General features: G+C 40.8%; 1 protein-coding gene across 2 annotated transcripts; it reads right to left on the bottom strand.

The window, feature by feature from the left end:
• Positions 1-1,310: 1,310 nt before the first annotated feature.
• On the bottom strand, positions 1,311-16,151 carry cdc42ep1b (CDC42 effector protein (Rho GTPase binding) 1b). Of its 2 annotated transcripts, none has more exons than XM_079642257.1 (4): positions 16,004-16,151; positions 8,634-9,146; positions 6,247-6,771; positions 1,311-2,027 (listed from the first exon to the last, which is right to left on the bottom strand). In XM_079642257.1, the coding sequence occupies exons 3-4, from the start codon at positions 6,701-6,703 to the stop codon at positions 1,369-1,371; spliced, it is 1,116 nt and encodes a 371-aa protein (XP_079498383.1). In that variant the 5' UTR covers positions 6,704-6,771; positions 8,634-9,146; positions 16,004-16,151; the 3' UTR covers positions 1,311-1,368. The 2 variants fall into 2 exon arrangements, with proteins under 2 accessions (XP_079498383.1, XP_079498382.1); XM_079642256.1 differs by having other exon boundaries at positions 15,777-16,109.
• Between the last annotated feature and the right edge of the window lie 3,888 nt (positions 16,152-20,039).

Here is a 20,039-nt window from a genome sequence, read left to right as displayed (position 1 = left end):
TGAGTTTGGAAAATTGCACAATATACATTTATTTTAGTATAACAATGGAATTATGATCAGTAGAAATAGCCATGACATGGAACCTTTAAATTCAAAGGATCTTTTGTTTTTTGTCTTTGAATTGTTGAAGCTTGATTCTGGGTTTGGAAACACTAAGATGACTTTACTTTTCAACTGAAGAAATAAAGTATCCATCCTTTCATGAGCAGAAAATGAGGCAACAAATCAACACTGACATTACTTTACTCCATAGTATGAATTGTTTTACATTAATTTAACTGTAAATGAACACCCCTTTAATTACTTTACAGTAATGCATGGGCATATGTCTGCAGTTACTGCAGTAGGTGTTTTGTTGAAATCATAACAGATAATTTACAAAATCTAAAATGAGTGTATGAAATCTAATAGATTAGTTTTTGTAAAGCAGTATTGATTCTGTTGAAGAAATGAAGCCTCGTCTGCAGAACAGCAGAGATGTTTTATTGTTCGGATTAAAATAATACATTTACAGTATTTACAGTAGTGTATGTTTTCTCTGGCCTTCAAGAAAAGATAAGTGGAGTTACACCAGTTCATTTATTAACAATGTAAAGAGGTTTTTCACAAGCGTTACAAACTTTGTTCATCACATTTTATGTTCAGCTTCAGACTGATGAGTCTTAATATCTTATTTATGTAAAATACATTGTTTCGTAGTGATGACTTATATACAGTTATGAAAAAAGTATAAAAATCAGAGTTTTCCAGTGGTTTTAATCAACTCTTACAAGAATAATTAATACAGGTTGAACAAACTTCACTCACTTTCAAATGTTTATTACAGATACAACACATTTTTTTTTATTGAAGGGGCCCTATTATGCTAATGTGTTATATTGTGTCTCTACTGGGACATGTCTCCATGCTTTAATGTTCAAAGAGCTCTTTATTTTTCTCATACTGCCTGTGCTGTTTCACCCTCTGTCTGAAACCAGAGCCCAGTCTGCTCTGATTGGCTAGCTGGCTGGCTCTGTTGTGATTGGTCAACCACTTAGAGATGTCCCGCCCCTTACCCTATCACGTGAGAGCTAGCCAATAGAAGCACATAGTGATGCCACTTTGTTACAAAAATAACAAAGGAGTCCAAGAGAGAGGAAAGGGAAAACCCCAAAAAGCATAATAGGGCCTCTTTAATGATAATGAGAAGTATGATGCAAAAATGATCAATCCCTCCGATATCGTGAATCTTATAGCAATTGCAATGTCAGTCAAAACAATCGTAAATGGTTATTTTTTACAAATGGTGTTAATATGTTGTGAAAGCTCCAATATCCACCACACAATATTGTATTAAAATCAAGCTATTTGATCAGAAATATCGCCCATCTAAACTTTGATCTCTTCCTCCTCTTCAGAATCCGAATCTTTTGGTGTTATGCGTCCTTGGGAGAAAGCCGGAGAGGCGATGTTGTTGTTGTTGTTGTTGTTGTTGTTGCTTCTCATTGTTCCCTTGGTGAAGGATCCTCCACAGTAGTGACGAGACAAAACATCCGCCGCCTTCTGAAACCTCTCCGCCTCCATCGCAGGCTCCACTCTCTGAGGAGACCCGGCACACACATCTGGAGTCCTCACTGACCTCCTCTCCTCCTCTTCCTCCTCTTCCTCTCTCCATTTCCTACTGGAGCGCCTTCTGCTGCTCATGTTCCTGCTGAAGGAGCTCATGGAGGGGTTTGGGGAAGTCACCTCGGGGCTTTGCACAGGTGTTAAAGAGCCTTCTTCCTCTTCTTCTTCTTCTTCTTCTTCTTTTTCCTCGTCTGCTCCCTGGCTGTAATTGGACATCTGGAAGCAGCTGGGGTTGTCGATCCAGCTCAGGACCTCAGACATTAGAGAGGGGCCGAGGTCCACGGTGAAGGAGGCGAGGGAGTCAGATCGAGTCAGGGTGAAGCCTCCTCCGTCGGGGAGAGAGCCTCGTCGGGCGTCTCCGTCCTGAAACTGTCTGTCGAGGCGAGAGAGGCGAGGCAAGGTGACGAAACCAGACTGAAGACCTAGAAACAGACAGAAGAAAAGTCACTGCAATGATCTGAGAAATGTGCCACAACATAAGGAACTCATCCAAGGGGAAATAAGACACAGCCGTTAACTGTGCAAATGTTTCAGAGTCAAAATTCACAAACATGATAACATACAATATAAAATACATGATATAGGATACTATACGAGGATATTTTGTCTTTCTTCTCCAACAAACATTTAAAGGTGGGGTAGGTAATTTTGGAGAAACCAGCTTGAGTGCGCTAGAATTTGAAAATACACAACCGGGGAAAATCTGCCACTTCCTTACAGAGCCCCTCCCCCAACACACACGAACGCGCACATGACCAATGAGGGCACGAGATAAGTTTGTGCACAGATGGAAGGCTGACAGGCAGGTAGGCCATCCAGTTATTTTAGCCGGGCCGGCTCAGATGATTGGTCGTGCTTTTTACAGCGCTACGGCTTACACAGATGTATTTTTTGTCAAAGCACTTCAGATATTCATTGCTATCGGGATGTTAAGAGCATTCCATGGAATATAACAAAAAGTGTATCTCGAGCCGGTTTCTCAAACGTACCTACCCCACCTTTATATAGATTTTTCTCCAAAATATCCAACTTATTGGTAAAGCTCTACTCCAAGTTTTAACCTCCATCCAGAAACCTATAAACTCTCAACAAAACGACCACGAGGACAGAATTAGAAGCCAATACTTTCATCTTTATTAATCTTGTTCTCATTTGTTTAAATAAATATACTTACCTACCCCACCTTTAAGAGAAGAAACAAGGAGACAGACATTACAATCACTTTGTTTAGACAATATATGTTGGAGACCCTTTAACGTGACCAAAGCACTCAAAATAAAGCTTCTCTGGTCCAAACCCATAAGCACTAAACGGTTATGGGTTTTATTCTGAAAAGACAGCTTTTTTCAAACCAACATGGCTCAGTTCTGAACTGATTTGACACAAGATGATTTGCTACCATTATTGTTCATTGTAATGCTTGCTCAAACAGATACTGAAGTGTAATCGTTCTCTGGATTTCATAAAAACACAAGGTTTTTACCCAAGACTTGTGTTAAAAAGAAACTGACCAAGAGGAAACAATATTGACTAAAGCTGAGCTACTGGCAATTACATTATTGAACCACATGGTGGCAGTATCTAACATCCCAGTAACTCTCAGCTGAAACTCCTCAAACTGCTGAGTTTCAGTAAAAGTTACAGCTGTCAGTGACTGACAGCAGAAACCAGGAGGAGACATGGGAGTGGTATGATGACAGTGAGAGAAGAGAGGGGAATTACTAGTGTTTCATGATGGGAGTCAAAGAATACCTTTCTGATACTGATTCTGATAAGGGATGGGAGTCCTGCAAAGACCCTTAAGAAACACATTGAAAAGTGTTTTATTTGTTTTTTTTTAAGCGTATTTCTCAACATTTCAATATTATTCTTAAAATGTTTGACTTTTTCCTGCTGGAGCTTTTACCTCTTAAGGTCCTTTGTAGGATACATTACAAATAACAAGACAGGCTGTTGCACCCCCGCTGTCTCACGGAGAGATACCGCAGGTCCTTCCTTCCTGCAGCGGTCAGACTATACAACCAGCACAGCCCCTATTAGAACCCCCCCCCCCCCCCCCACACACACACACACACCACAACACAGACTATATCACCCCTCGCTGTTAAATACCAACCAACTATGTGCAATATGTGCTATATGTGCAATATATGTATATATACCGTTAACACTGTGCTATATACCTGGCTGCTAAATCCTAAGACCTGTTACAGGATCTATATCTTAATCTTTTACAGAAGAGTTGGGCTTTTTCTCTTGTTCACACCGACACTTCTTGATTTTTCACAATTTTTGCATTTATTTTCAAGACTAACATCTGGGAAGCAATGAAAAGTCAACATATGTGACAGAGTAATTTATCAAACAACAAACAAATATATCAAAAGACGGATGAAGATAATGACGTAATGGCAAACTGATAAACCCACTGATAATAGAAAACTCCCATCATGCTTCACTTCTCTGACATCAATTATTTTGGGGCAAATTCGTCATGAGCTGGCTGGGTGAGGGATCTGGAGACGGAGCGGGGATTTCCACTCTGCACCCTGCTGCACAATGCACTCTGATTGGTTAGCAGATATAATGACCGGTGTGTTTATGCTGAGCAATGACACACACACACTGATGGCAGGAAAAAGCCCATTAAGTGTCTTTCTTTCTCCCAAACCAGCTGTGTGTGTGTTTATGTTCGTAGACCTGATTGTGTACAGGTGTTACCATGGTGAATGTGGATGAGTCGGAAGAAGCCCGCATGTTTGCTGGTCGTCCTGGAGGAGAGTGTGTGTGTGTGTGTGTGTGTGTGTGTGTGTGTGTGTGTGTGTGTGTGTGTGTGTGTGTGTGTGTGTGTGTGTGTGTGTGTGTGTTCCCTGACTTTTATTTATAGTCCTGTTTGCTTCGCTGCAGAGTGAATAGTGAGAACTGTAATGATATATCATACTGTAACACACCACCAGTTTTTTTTTTTCCCTCATTCAGGGTGAGTAATGCGTTGCTGGTCTACCGCTACCACTATGACTTCTTATTTTGCCGCTAAGTTTACTGTAACGTAAAGATAAATCAACCAAAGTAAATATATATTCTTCAAACTAAATGCCTCTTCCTGTGTCTTGACATTTCACATCACAAACAAAAGCCGCCACATGTTAAAGGGATGTGGTGTACGGTGGCCAACAGGTGCAAACGCGTAACGACCATAGAATGTATAGGTTACAACGGCCAAAACATTACGAGAAACGAGCTGCAGTTTAAAAAATGTGCCAAAAAAAGATCTTCAAAAAAAAGAAGCTCAAAACTTTCGGGACTCAATAAGTTGGCCAACTGTGTCTGTTGGCACATTTAGTCTGTTTCATAATATTGTAAGTATTTTGTCAGTATATTTCAAATGACTCATTTAGCTACGTTAGCTAGTTAGCTTACAGCAGATCTGCAATAATGCCGGAAGGAATCATGCGATCACATTGTTAAAAAAAAACAATAAAACGTACATTGAAGTTACGTTTTCAGTGACAAAAGGAGAATCTATAATAATACCACTTGTGACGGTGTTGCAGCAAAGACTGTGCTGTAACTTGAGACAGCCAGCAATGACAGGAATGTGTTCTGTTTTGAATAATGTCATTTAATAAAACATCAACATATCAAAAAAGTTTTCAAAGTCCAAATGTATGTGTGATTTGACCTGTTACCGTGGTTGAAGCAACAGGTCCAGCTGAAAACTAAATTAACTTATACATTATATTCTTTCTTTGGCCAAACTTCTTCAATAGGTTTAGCTTAACATCAGCTGAGTATACCTGAAAAGTATACATTTTTCAGTTACCTGGCATGTAGCCCTCACTGCTGTTAGATGCTAATAGGATATTTCCCCCCCCCCAAACCATCCTTTCTTGAACTGTAATGCTATACAATTGGTATTTTTTTAACTATATTTAACCGGATGAAGGATTTTAGTCACGGACGTCTGGATCTTGAGTTGTCAGAGCAACAAGCTGAGCTAGCTCGGTTAGCAGCGCAGAACTGGAGAAACACATGAAACGACTTTATTCAGTGTTGTCACCTTTAAACACAGGGTCCATTTGCTTTGAAGATTTGATTGTGATTGGTGGTTTGCTGTCACTCACTCAAGTACCCTTGACATGAGAGCCGCGCAAGTTTACCTTTTGTAGCAAACAGCAAAATAATTGTAACATGACGTGTTTGAGTTAATTTGCCTACTTAATATCGCAAGTCCTAAAAAAAAGAAAAAAAAAAAAAGAATTATTTCGTCACGTCCTGCGATGTGAATATCGCGCATGCGCATATCGCGGTTATCGTCACGACACGATATATCGTGCAGCCCTATAGGATATGTAAACACACACACACACACACACACACACACACACACACACACACACACACACACACACACACACACACACACACACACACACACACACACACACACACACACACACACATTATTGTGACATAATATCATGCCCTTTTGTCTACCATGATTATACACGTGATACCCGTTCACTTTTCTGAGAGCCTTACTTTTTTTCAGCTTGATTTAAATGAAGGTGATTTTGCTGCTCAGATGCTCAACACAAACCCCCCCACCCATGAAGGCAGTGATGAACCTCATTATCTCACCATATGTGCTGCAGAGGGAGTCGTCCGTGGAGCTGACGGAGCTGGGGAACTGCACCCTCTGGTGGCAGCCGTTTGACGAGTCCATGTTGAGCTGGGGCAGCGAGATGGCGTTCTTGATGATGGGCGAAACATCTGGTGGTGGCGACGACAAATCACGGGAGCTGCCTCGAGGTCGCACAACTGAGTTTTTCCTTACATGCCGAAAAGTGCGCGTGAAGAACCCAGAAGACTTGGAGCTGGTGGAGGAGTCGGGACTTCCTGGCTCACGTGGGCCTCCATAGTTGCTGAGGAAGGAAGTGTCGCCGAAGACTTCTCCTCCGCGTCCAACGTGCATCGTGTGTCTGAAGTCGCCCATCGGCGGGCTGATCATATCCACGCAGAGTTCACTCTTGAAGCGACGTTTCCCCTGAGAGCTGGACCCAAGGCCTTTAATCCCTGGCAGTTTTCCCAGACTCATGGTGGCAGAAAGTTGCGTAATTTCCCTTTTAATTTGAATCTGAGCTCATGTCAGTCGTCCAGGGTCCACTGTAAAACCAAAGAGAGAGAAAAGAACATTTTTAAAAGCAGGGACAGTGAGAGGAAAATAAATATGTGGTTGCTAAGTCGGGAGAGAATGTGTTTATAATCCATTCTCCACACGGCTGGAGCCAGGCATTCATCCTGTGTCTGCCCCCGGTTTCTCTTTTTGATCTGCACTGAATGATGCCAGTATGCATGCAGAGTCAGTCAAGTCTCCTTCTACAGCTCCCCTCTCTCATTCTGTCTCTTTCTCTAAACGCTCAGCTTGCTTCTTTTACACAACAGCAGCTTTCAGTTATGACAAAGTAACAAAGAAGGAGAATTGATAAAGCCATACTTGGTTTCCTTTGGTTACTTAAGTGTATGCTGTTAGAGAGTTTGGGCTATCTCGACTTTTTTTAAGATTGGTTTCTGGGAAGGACTGTTACTTTTGTACGTTGCAATAATTAAAGGGGCCAGCTATTTCTCAGCTTCAGGTTCATATCAGTATGTAGTGTCTCTACTTTAAAGAGTCCTCTCCTGCTGATGTTCAGGTGTATATCAGTATGTAGTGTCTCTACTTTAAAGAGTCCTCTCCTGCTGATGTTCAGGTGTATATCAGTATGTAGTGTCACTACTGGGACATGTCTCCATGCTTTAAGGTTCAAAAAGCTCTTTATTCTTCTCATACTGCCTGTGCTGCAGCACCTCTTTTCACCCTCTGTCTGAAACCAGAGCCCAGTCTGCTCTGATTGGTTAGCTGACAGGCTCTATTGTGATTGGTCAACAGCTTAGAGATGTCCCGCCCCTTACCCTAACACGTACTATGTGTTGGAACGCTAGCCAAAATAAAGTGTTACATAGTGATGTCACTATGCTCAGGAAGTAAACAAAATAATCCAATGGAGGCGTTTCAGGCAGGGGGGGAGAGTGTGGGAGAGAAATTCTGTTTGGAAGGAACTTTGGGATTTTAGTCTTTGCAGACGATTTACACGCACAAAAAAACCTATACAGTATAACACACAACAGGAAAGGAAAACCCCCAAAAGGCATAACAGGGCTTCTTTGAGTTACATTTTGTTATTGTTACATATAAAAGTAGACTCAAAAAGTACAATATTGTCTTCCAAAATGTAGAAGTATCAAGTAGCATAAAAGGAAAGTCCAGTAGCAACTGCAAACAAACTAAACTATACAACTACACAAAAGTGATTTTGTGTACTGTCTTGAAAGATAGTATCATATATTTCAAGATGGAGAACAACTTGTTTACTTGCAAAACTAATTGGGTCATCTCACCAGAAAGCATTGCAATATTAGTGGGATTGGACCAGCAGACTACTGCCACTCAATATCACAGAGGGATTGATAACTGGGGTAAACTAGCTCCAATGACGGCGACGTTATTGCTTACGATAGCATTTATTTTAACCAAAAACAGTGTGTGCATGGCAACACGATCAAATACAGTTAGCTCATCTCAGCCCCAATCACTGCCACCTGTACTGGTGAGATCACTTATAAACCCTGTTGCACCAATACGCCATGCAGAGGTCAACATAATGACACACAACAAATAATAACACAATATAATCCTGCCACCGGGCCCCGCTTCTTTGTGCAACATGGGCACATTTCTACCATTGGATTCTCCTATTTACTATTATTTAAGTTTCAGGTTGGAGGATTAGTAAATGGGTTTACGTCTGAGGCGTCAGCTCTCCTTACTCACGCATCCCAGACACACGCACTGTTCTCAAACTGGGAATAAACCCAATGGATAAAATGGAATGGAAATAAAATGATTAATTTCACGAACATAGAGCTTTTACAATCATACACTTTTAAAGAAAAAGCTGAGATTCAAAGCAGCTGTATGTTTAGCTTACTTGCAGCGAGTCCTTTCAGATGTGTCTTCAATAGATCTTCTTGTGTGTCTGATCCGATTCTGCACTTGTCTTCCTCCAAAGTCTTGATCTTGGGGTCCACTGACATGCACCGTCTCCCCCTAAAGAGGTTTATCCATGTGTGGCTCCACACTGTCCACGGGACATCCTGTCACCGGGCCCCGCTTCTTTGTCCTCCGTCCTTTAGTCCCTCCACACCCGAGAACCCAGGGCTTTGAGAGGCAATCCGAGCCAAGGAAAAACCAGGTTACGCTTTCTTGAGAAAAAAGGGCATTAATGTAAAGTGACGTAATCCAGGGACTGTTTTGTCTGCACCACGCTCGTAGAAGAAAAAAGAAAAAAGGCTCATCCAGGATTGTCCATGCACTGGATTAGCTGCTAATCCCTTATGTCTTCCCTCCCTCTCTGACTCCCTCACTTGCTTCTTCAATCCACTTAGTTTCCCGGTGGGTTTCCAGGTAGGGGGGCTCCGGTGTTTTTATTCAGTGCAGCCAGCTAGAAGAAGAGACAGACAGAAAGAAAGGGAGAGAGATGTGAGTTACACACTGCTCCAAACACTGAAAGCAGGAGTGTTCAGGCGCACGTAAAAGTGTCGGGGAACTAAGAGTTTGGATTGATGGATGCTGGGAATCTCTTTCTCTTTCCCTCTTGCTTTCTCTTTGCGAGGAATTGGTTAGCTTGAGAAATAAAACATGAGTACAACGGGAACTTTGAAGACTCTTTTGTGTACATACTTTGTCTGACTCAAATGATTGATCACTCATTTCAGTACAAACACTTTGCATTATTCCCTTCCTGACACCCCTATCTTCAGAGATGACTGTATAGGGAACCAATCAAAAGCTGACTGTGTTTTTATTGTCGAATCCTTAGATGCAGTCAACATTCATTTCCTTATAATAAGTTAAAACATTTTTCTATTGCCATTTACATTTTGTTTTCTTTCGAGCACATATTATACACATTGGCTGTTTTTCTTATCTGGTTTGGAAATGCTGGTTCAACAAAAAAAATGTAAGGCCTATATACAGTATGTCATCTTGGATGGAGAAATAATTAGTTTGTCTTTTTAAAGACAAAAAAATTAATTATGAAAAAATAATCGAGACAATTTGGTCATAAAATGTCATAATAAAAATCTAAAATTATTATTTGATATTCGAAAAATGTGAAATAAGCATTGCACTGAGCTGCTGAGAGATCTAACTCAGATTATTAAACAACAGAAATCCAATCAGGTGTTTCCTCGGCCCCCTAAAGGCCTATCTGTTTTTTTCTGTCTACAATCTTATCAAATTATTTCTGTTTACTAAATAAATGACACCAAGGCAAAGCCAGCACTGGTAAGCTGGGAACATGTGACCTCTCCAGACTGCAGACATGTTGGATTAATGTCGTAGGAATCAAGGTGAGGCTGCCACTCTTACTGGGCACTGATTACCTTCCCTAAATCTTTAACTAATCCCACTTTTTTTAACAGGGCAAATGTTCAAGGGTGGCCTTCAACAATAGCGTCCACTGTCTGTAAACTACAATAAGGAAGGAGGGAAAATTAAAGTGAGGGTGTGGCTAATCAACATGAATTTAGGAAAGGTGGATTTTAGACGTTGCCTGACAACTCCTTTAGCTCCGTTACATTTAGCTTAAGGGAGTGATTAGTGCGGGGCACGAAGAGGTGAGAGGCAGATGAACATTAGCAACAGACGCAAACAGATCATCCAAACACCAAGCTTTAAAACAATCCCATCGGAAAGATTCATCCAGTGATTGATTAATATCTTTAGATGTCCTCTTCCCTCTAAAATCTCTAACTAGAACTCCTTCATCTGTCATTATGCTGCTGCTTTTCAGCTTTCTCAAGTTAAATTCGCAGCTTTTCATTGGGTAATTAACATGTTTCCTCCTGCTTTTAAAGCTGCCAATTTCGTTTACTCCCATATCAGCCTTTTATACGGTTTCCTTCATGGTTTCGTGAGCAATAAACGCAGCGCAACTCAAATTAAGTGTAAAAAGCAGCACAGAAATGTAATTTGGGAAGTTCATTGAGAGAAATTAGTGCGATTTAGACACCACTTAGAGGCTGCTAAACGTGTTATTTAGACGTTAATTGTACCTGCAGACATCCATAAACTGCGTGACATGCCTGCAGACCGACCAAAGGAGGGTTAAAAAGTAAAATGGGAACAGATTGCAACGAGGAGAGCCGACCTGACGCCGCCTATTATGGCCATCAAATAAAAAGGATCTAAGGACGCTGATGAGAAACACATTTTACCTCCTGGTTTTATGTGTGTTTTTCTCCCTGTCGTCTATTTTCAGCTCTTCCTTCAATAAATCATCCTGTTTTTTTTTAGGTCCCTTCTTTTCCCTGTTTCACAAACACACACACACACACATACTGTCTCTGCCACTCAAGCTTGGTGCGAGCAGATTTAGTGCGGAAGTGAAACATCTGGAGCCACAAATTGCAGAGCTGGGTTCGGATGACATTTGAGGCAGCGTTCATTCACAATTGCTCAGAGAAAGATTTGTTTGTTCGCTTGAACATGGTCTCAGTTCCTTACCAAACTACATTTACTCAAGTACTGTACTTAAAGGGGCCCTATATATGCTTTTTCTCTTTCCTGTAGTGTGTTATATCGTTTGTGTGCATGTAAATGGTCCTCCTCTGCCTAAACGCCTCAAATGGACTCCTTTGTTTACTTCAGGAACATAGTGACATCACTAAGTAACACTCACGCTTCTATTGGCTAGCGCTCCAACACATTGTACGTGATAGTCTAAGGGGCGGGACATCTCTAAGCGGTTGACCAATCACAACAGAGCTGGCCAGCTAACCAATCAGAGCAGACTGGGCTCTGGTTTCAGACAGAGGGTGAAAAGAGGTGCTGCAGCACAGGCAGTATGAGAAAAATAAAGAGCTTTTTGAACATTAAAGCATGGAGACATGTCGCAATAGAGACAAACAACACAAATATGAACCTGAAGATGAGAATTAAAGGCCCCCTTGAAGTTAAAGATCTGAACACTACTTCCACCACTATAAATGTCCCCTTCTGCCTGCATATTCAGGATAGCTAAATGCTTTTGTCATATGAAGCCCAACAAGAATGAAATAACAACGTGTCTTTTGCTTGACTTCATACATGGAGGTCATCCTGGTATATTCATTGTGACTTTACTGTATTTCATATGTACGACGGAGTATTAGGGCCACACTTAGAAAAAAAACCAGAGAGATTTCGAGAATTTAGCTATAGTTCTATCGCTCAAAGTGGAGTCGAAAGAGATGAGTTTTCAGTCTGCACCGGAAGATGTGTAAGCTTTCTGCTGTCCTGATGTCAATGGGGAGCTCATTCTGATTCCACTACAAGGCTATCGTTCGACTCCTTCTGGATCCAAAGCCTTGATTACAAGTCTCATCGTTTCTTGTGAAACAACAAACCCCCTTTGAGCAGCTCGTAGATGTAACCAACGATAGCCTTGTAGTCGGCCAGAACCAGCCATTTCCTCCTGCAGAAAGGAGACAATCTCCAAAGTCCGTTTGGTTCTTTCTTCAAAATAATAGACAGTTTCTTGCACAACCTTTTCAAAGCTCTAATACTTATGATAATCTGTTGCAGATGTGCCGAAATTAAGTATTTCGTTATTTGAGAAATCTAAGCTAAAGTACTGCTTCACAAGATGCTCCACATTCCTCATTTTATTGCAGGACGCTCCTGTTGTCTCCTTCTCAAGTCACTTATGAAACTACGACTTTATTCTCGAAATCTCTCTGTTTTTTTTTCCTAAGTGTGGCCCTAATACTCCGTCGTACCTATGGATACAGACAAGGACAGGAAAAAACACATTCAGCTACAATTACATGGAGTCACATTGTTGCAAAAGCTTCTGCACAGTCACGCACACACGCACGCACGCACGCACGCACGCACACACACACACACACACACACACACACACTGTCACAATGGGTCAGCTCTGAGGTTCTTCCTCTGCTGGACCGGAGGACCTCTCTCAGCTCACTGTGGTTGAGGTCAGAACAGCCTGACCATTACACTGGCTCCAAAACACGCCATTCACTCAGGATTTACTGCTGCGACGTGGCAACACACACCATGCTGCTTGTGTGTCTTCGCACTGCATACATTTAAATGTCTTACTCTGTATGTTATCTGGCTGCAATCACAGCTAACTGTCAAGAGATGTGAATGTAATGATATCTGATTGGGAAGTGTTATATCTGACTGATATTTGTTTGTTTATTGATTTATATCTGATACCGGGCCCAGGCTAAGTGTGTTTAGGCCCCCCTGACATTCACCTGTCACTCAAAGAGACACACAATCAAGAAGATACTGAAAATGACTTCAAAGAAACATAAAACCACTGCCAAGAGACCACACAAAGACTCAAAATGGTCGTGAATAGGGGCAAAACAACCACGAAGACACATAAATGGATTACAAAGAAACACAAAATGAACTGCAAATACACATAAATAGACCACACAAAGATTTACAACAGCTATGAAAAGGAACAAAACAACCACAAAGATACTCAAAAAGACTACAAAGAAACAGAAAATGCTTTCTTTGACGCTTTTAATGTGTTTTTTAAAGAACTTTGAATTGACTTGTTGTTCAAATGTGCTATATAGATAAACTTTCGTTGCCTAATCTCTTCATGACATTTTTGCTACTGATATTCCTATGACATGTGCTTGTTGTGTGACATTCTCAGGGTGTGATATGTGTGATAAGTTATAAATGATACAGTGTGACTCACATGTGAACTTCCTGTTACTCCCTCTCACACTTTCCTTAATGCACAACCGAGTGAACAAAAATAACTGATAGAAGAAATGTTTGAGATAAGACCGACCTCTTCAACTGGTTCAATGACTCCTTATACAGCACAAAGAAATCATTACAACAACACACACTAGCAGGCTGGGCCCTGGCCATTATTAACTATTTTTTGTTTAATGTGTGTTCAAAAGGGAAATGAGGCCAAGCGACAGTGAAGTGCAAACATGTTCACTTCAAAAGCCATGCTGAACAAAAGGCATAAGAACTGTTGCCTCTCCAAACTTCCACCTAGCAAATATAAACAGAGAGGCACAGTTAAAGTTTCCATTAAAGTCTTGTTTAGAAAGTCTGTGTAAGTGATGTGCTGCAGGGAACACTCCATGACCTTATATTTTCCACCTTCTCTCTCACGATAACTTTAGCTCATTATGATGTGTGCTCCTTCTCAGGTCCATATTTGTATTCAGTGTCTCTACTTTAAAGAGTCCTCTCCTGCTGATGTTCAGGTGTATATCAGTATGTAGTGTCTCCACTTTAAAGAGTCCTCTCCTGCTGATGTTCAGGTGTATATCAGTATGTAGTGTCTCTACTTTAAAGAGTCCTCTCCTGTTGATGTTCAGGTGTATATCAGTATGAAGTGTCTCTACTTTAAAGAGTCCTCTCCTGCTGATGTTCAGGTGTATATCAGTATGTAGTGTCTCTACTTTAAAGAGTCCTCTCCTGCTGATGTTCAGGTGTATATCAGTATGAAGTGTCTCTACTTTAAAGAGTCCTTTCCTGCTGATGTTCAGGTGTATATCAGTATGTAGTGTCTCTACTTTAAAGAGTCCTCTCCTGCTGATGTTCAGGTGTATATCAGTATGTAGTGTCTCTACTTTAAAGAGTCCTCTCCTGCTGATGTTCAGGTGTATATCAGTATGAAGTGTCTCTACTTTAAAGAGTCCTCTCCTGCTGATGTTCAGGTGTATATCAGTATGTAGTGTCTCTACTGGGACATGTCTCCATGCTTTCATGTTCAAAAAGCTCTTTATTGTTCTCATACTGCCTGTGCTGCAGCACCTCTTTTCACCCTCTGTCTGAAACCAGAGCCCAGTCTGCTCTGATTGGTTAGCTGGCCGGCTCTGTTGTGATTGGTCAACCACTTAGAGATCTCCTGCACCTTAGCCTATCACGTACAATGTGTTGGAGTGCTAGCCAATAGAAGTGTGAATGTTACATAGTGATTTCATTATGTTCCTGAAGTAAACAAAGGAGTCCAATGGAGGCCCTTCAGACAGAGAGTCCAGATGTTTGGACAGATAAAGGATAGTCTCTCTAACCATGCTAAACCCCCCAAAATAGTTTCTGATATTAGATCTAGCACAACCCCCTCGCACAGTTGTTCTTTGAGCACACTGATCAATTGATTTTTGATTGTTTCCACCTAACGTCTCGCAACATCACTCAGTAGCTGCAGCTCGTGTTATTGTAATATATGGCTTATAATACAGCACTACAGTTCATATTCAAATTGCACATTCTATTTAAAACGTGACCTTAAAACACCAATAGCCAACAGGAAGTAACTCTGCAGAAGAGGATGTAACATAAGGTGACATAATGCAAGCAGTTATCAAAGAAATATCATATCTGTAAATATGTATGCGTGTATTGAATGCAATTTGGGAAAGTTGTCCCTTTAGACAGTTGTTTTTTATATCTTGTAAGGATTCAGATAATGAAGTAAGTAAAGTACTGAAGAATCATGCACAGATCCACCTGCAAGATTATCTTTCCTTCAGAGCTGAGAAAGCAGTTTTTTGAGGCTGATAATGCAGCTCATTAGTATTCAGACACGTTTTTCAAGACAAGATGTTGAAAGTATTCTTTAGAGTTCTGCATTAACATTTTTAACATGTTACAAGTAGAAATGTTCAATTTGCAGAATGCCCCATTTTACTAGATATTATTGTATTATAATCTATAATTTGATAGATTGATGGAATGTTAATGTTAAAGCTCGTGACATTATGACATTATAATCAGAAAAATAAATATAAATAATAATAATATAAAATATCTTCTACGTTGATAATCTTTTATAAGAATCACAAAATTACTCAATTTATAAAGTACATTTGGTAGTTGGTTGGAGTTAAAAATATCAATTGCACTTTGAACTGTTCAACGTAATGCATAACGTAACATTATTTCTACTTCAGTACCACACAGTTGTACTGAATGCAGTCACTTTACACCCTTTGGGGATTTTATAACGGTGATAAAGTCTTGAGTAAATTGCACATTTAAATGTCCAACACAAAGATAAACTCACCATTTAACCAAGAGACTGCACAGCGATGTAAACACGTGGGCATTCAGAAGTTGTTTCCATAGGAGATGAAGCGACAATTAGCAAGTAGACAGCCAATAGACTGGATTAGTGTTGACTGTGTAGTAATCAACTCTAAACTACTCTTGGTGCCGATTGCACTTAAGCTATTTCCAGTACACGGCACGCAGCCTGCATCAAACAAAGTGAGTTTTTCGGAGTAGCCCTACCTTTAAATTAAGTAGTCCCCTCGCTAACACACAGCTCCCCTCCTCTGCTCTCTGTCATCCTCCTCGGTCTGCGGTCCGCACCGTGTGTTTCCGCTCGGACATGAACTCTGCAGCGCAGTGTGCAGAGACTCTGACAAGTGGAGGGAGGGAGATGGAGAGGAGGAAGAGGAAGAGGAAGAGGAGGAGGGGAGGATAGACTCCAGTGCGTTTCCAAGTCGTTTCTTCAAAAAGGCGTTCAAGTGTAACTTTTTTGGGGGTGGTTAAATATCATGATCTTCACTAAGCATACTGTACTGTCAGCATTCACACATTCACACCCATGCCATACAAGGTGCTCAGGGAGACTAACATTCACACTTTCATCACATTGTGGCCGTGGCCGCCATAGGGGGAGATTTGGGTTTAAGTATTTTAAATATTGACGTTTTGATACTTAAAATGCAAGGGAATGGGATCCGAGGCGTGTGGTGCGGTGGGTAGTGCGTTGGTGTTCGGATCAGGGGGTCACAGACTCCACTACAGTCAGCATGTCGTTGTGTCCCTGGGCAAGACACTTCACCCTAAATTGCTCCTGTGGGGATTGTCCACAGTATTGAGTATGTAAATCGCTCCGGATAAAAGCGTCTAGCAAGTGACATGTAATCTAATCCGAGGATCCCTCTGATTGGTGGATGGCTGCTTTACAGAACATGTAAACATTTGCATTTCAAGAAAAACTATGAAAATACATGAATAAAGAATAGGACAACAGAAGTTTGTCTGGGGCCATTGAAGGAGCTGATGTGTACATGATGAAGGCAGCAATAATAAACCAGTGTGACTCTTCCCACACTGTCCTGCCAGAGTGTGCTACTGTGTCTGCCTGGATATGGGAATATGAAAACTATTTCTGAGTTTTTTCTGTTGTTTCTCGGAACACTGGGCTGGGTTATACTAACTCCGGTTAATGTGTAAATTGACAAAAAATACATTTTTATTGGAGATCTTTGATCAGGTATCATTTGATTAGACATGTTTTGATACTACTGGATGGACAGAAGCCCAAATGTCCAAGCCAAGGGATTATAATGCTGATTTGACAAAGGCTGCTTGACTTAGGGATGGATGGAAGATGTGAGGGGTCAGGGTGGAATAATAAGACGGGGCTGCAGAGAAGCAAGGGGTAAAGAAAGGGGAGGTGAGAACAGACAAGATGGGAGGATTATCTTTACTCTGAGTCTTTAAGGGCGAGAAGGTCCTATTCACAACAGCTGCAAAGTATCAGACGTCTGTGATGACTAGTGAATATGAAGGCGAGAAAAAAAAACCTGGAGACAGATGGAGTGATAAAAAAAGCAAGAGAAATTAGAGGGATTTCAACTTCAGAAACTTGTAAAATCCACTTAGAAATCTTGGTCAATCACTGTGTGAACTTCTATTTGTATTGAGTCATTTACATTTAAGTTATGGTATGAATGCTCAGACAGAAACAGAGGTCCATAGGGATAAAAGAGGCTTACATGTGGAGCTCCTGGGTAGAAAGGAGGAAAGAGAAGGAGGTACAGAGGAAGGAGTATTAGTCAAACAGGATGAGGAGTCTCTGAGACAGACTTTGCTTCACAGGAAATGACTTTCTCACAATTCAGAACGAGAGCCAAGAAGCTTTCAGATGCTGCATTTAGTATTCAATGGCTCACTGTAATCACAAAAATAGGTTCATCCAGTAAAAACACTTTTATGGATTAGAGTAAAGGTGATTCCACTTCACCCAGAGCATCACTTTTAATGGTGGGTGTCCGTCAGGCTGGACGTGTTTTTTCATTTTAGTTATTTTAATATGTCTCTCATAAAACCCAGATGTGCATTAAAACAGCGTTTGAAGAAGTCCTCAGATCCTTTACTTAAGTAAAAGTACAAAAGTATTGGCGTCAACATATGCTTAAAGTACAAAAAGTAGCAGTATAAGTATAAAGTAGCAATACATGGAAATACTCAAGTAGAGTACAAATACTTCAGAAAAGTACTTAAATGGGCCGTATATATTTAAAGGTTCATATTTGTATTTTGTGCCTCGACTGTCTAGGTTCAAAAAGCTCTTTATCTTTCTCTGAACCTGCTGCAGCACCTCTTTTCACCCTCTGTCTGAAACCAGAGCCCAGTCTGCTCTGATTGGTCAACCGCTTAGAGATGTCCCGCCGCTTAGCCTATCACGTACAATGTGTTTGAGCGCTAGCCAATAGAAGCGTGAGTGTTACATAGTGATGACACTATGTTTAAGGATTAAACAAAAGAGTCCAACCTATATAGGAAAGGGCAAACCCCAAAAAGCATAATAGGGCCTCTTTAATTAGAAAACTTGCTTAGTTATACTTTCCACTACTGCATTTAAAGAACATAATTCCTGAAGTGGGACTGTTGAGTTGAAGTGAGGGGGGATGGTTGATATATGGAGGTTTGGTGTACATGAAAGGATTGGACCCCTGTGTCTCTGTGTGGACTGCGCTCTTGTTTCCGTGGATTCTTAGCGTTCAGGAAGCTGAGTGTTGGCCCAGAAACAATGGAGCATTGTAACGTCTGTCCTCAGTGCTTTCTATGGTACAATAATAAAAACAGACATGAATACTGAGCAGACAGACACTGAAACACTTAGTTCTGACTGTCATTGAACACATACTGTTCACCTTTGTTTTGAGAAACCTGGTGTAAATGTAGGTGTAAATAACGTAACAAAGTTGCCTTGATTAAAAAGAATAACACAATTAATGTCATAGTTCAATTAGATACATAAATACTTTATTTCATGTTATTCTATAATCGTTAAATATAGCATGACTTAATAAAGTTCGTTTTACATGTTAAACCGATATGCGTATTTGTTTCTTGTGCCTAGGAACTAATGTTTGTTCATGTGCTGGTACTGCGTGTTTTGTTGTTACACTGTGCAACTCAACGTGGGTTGACGTCTTTGTTTGAAGCTCTGCTGAAGTCTGTGACAAAGTTTTAATGTGACAAGAAGTCTGTGACAAAGTTATACAGAAAAGGAACTAGATTAATCTCCTTTCACGACAAGCGGCCAACAAGCTATTTGTTTTATGTTTTCATTTTCTTATTTTCATTCATATGTGTAGCACAATATGCTATGGCTTCCATCAATGGCTAAAACACTAAATGTTGAATGCGACAATGCCAAACTCCAGGATTCAAAACGGTCGTCAACAAACTAATGGGTGCTATGTCCACTTAAAGGTGGGGTAGGTAAGTTTGAGAAACCGGCTCGAGATACACTTTTTGTTATATTCCATGGAATGCTCTTAACATCCCGATAGCAATGAATATCTTAAGTGCTTTGACACAAAATCCATTAAAAATGTCATCAGTGGAAGCCGTGGCGCTGTAAAAAGCACGACCAATCATCTGAGCCGGCCCGGCTAAAGTAACTGGATGGCCTACCTGCCTGTCAGCCTTCCATCTGTGCACAAACTTATCTCGTGCCCTCATTGGTCATGTGCGCGTTCGTGTGTGTTGGAGGAGGGGCTCTGTAAGGAAGGGGCAGATTTTTTCCGGATGTGTATTTTCAAATTCTAGCCACTCGAGCTGGTTTCTCCAAAATTACCTACCCCACCTTTAAAGTAGGCAAAATCTTAAATCTTCTCAGCTTGGATGTTGCATGTGCTCAAAAACACTCAAAAACTAAATTTGTGCATTATAATGTATTTAGAAATATAAAATCACATCAATGTACAATAACAATCGTTAAGATAGTGACGCTACTAGCATTAGCTATGATGTTAGCTGAACAAGTAGATTCTCGTTCATGTGAAATTCAACAGATAGGCTAAGTGTCTATTGCAAAGTGTTTAGTAAACCAATGCAGTGTGTCTCCTGTTGCTGTAAGCTCTGAGGATAACAGAAAGCAGTTAGACATTAGCGCCAACAATAAAGTTGGAAATGCTCGCAGGGAATTAAGAATCCACCAGAAATGTAATGGTTTGGACGGAGTCACATGATTATCTGTTGTTCCTTTTTGTCTGCCCAATGGGGGAAACAAATGATGATG

Source organism: Notothenia rossii (assembly GCF_949606895.1).
Source record: "Notothenia rossii genome assembly, chromosome: 8".
Taxonomy (NCBI): domain Eukaryota; kingdom Metazoa; phylum Chordata; class Actinopteri; order Perciformes; family Nototheniidae; genus Notothenia; species Notothenia rossii.
Note: the sequence above shows the minus strand (reverse complement) of the source record. Positions and strands in the feature narration are given on the sequence as shown.

What these genes read in the sequence shown, in the direction of transcription:
- cdc42ep1b (XM_079642257.1), bottom strand. Translation starts at nt 6,703, where the DNA reads ATGAGTCTGGGAAAACTGCCAGGGATTAAAGGCCTTGGGTCCAGCTCT. An exon ending in CTCCCTCTGCAGCACATATG is followed by an intron (nt 2,028 to 6,246) that starts GTGAGATAATGA and finishes GTCTGTTTCTAG; the next exon opens with GTCTTCAGTCTGGTTTCGTC.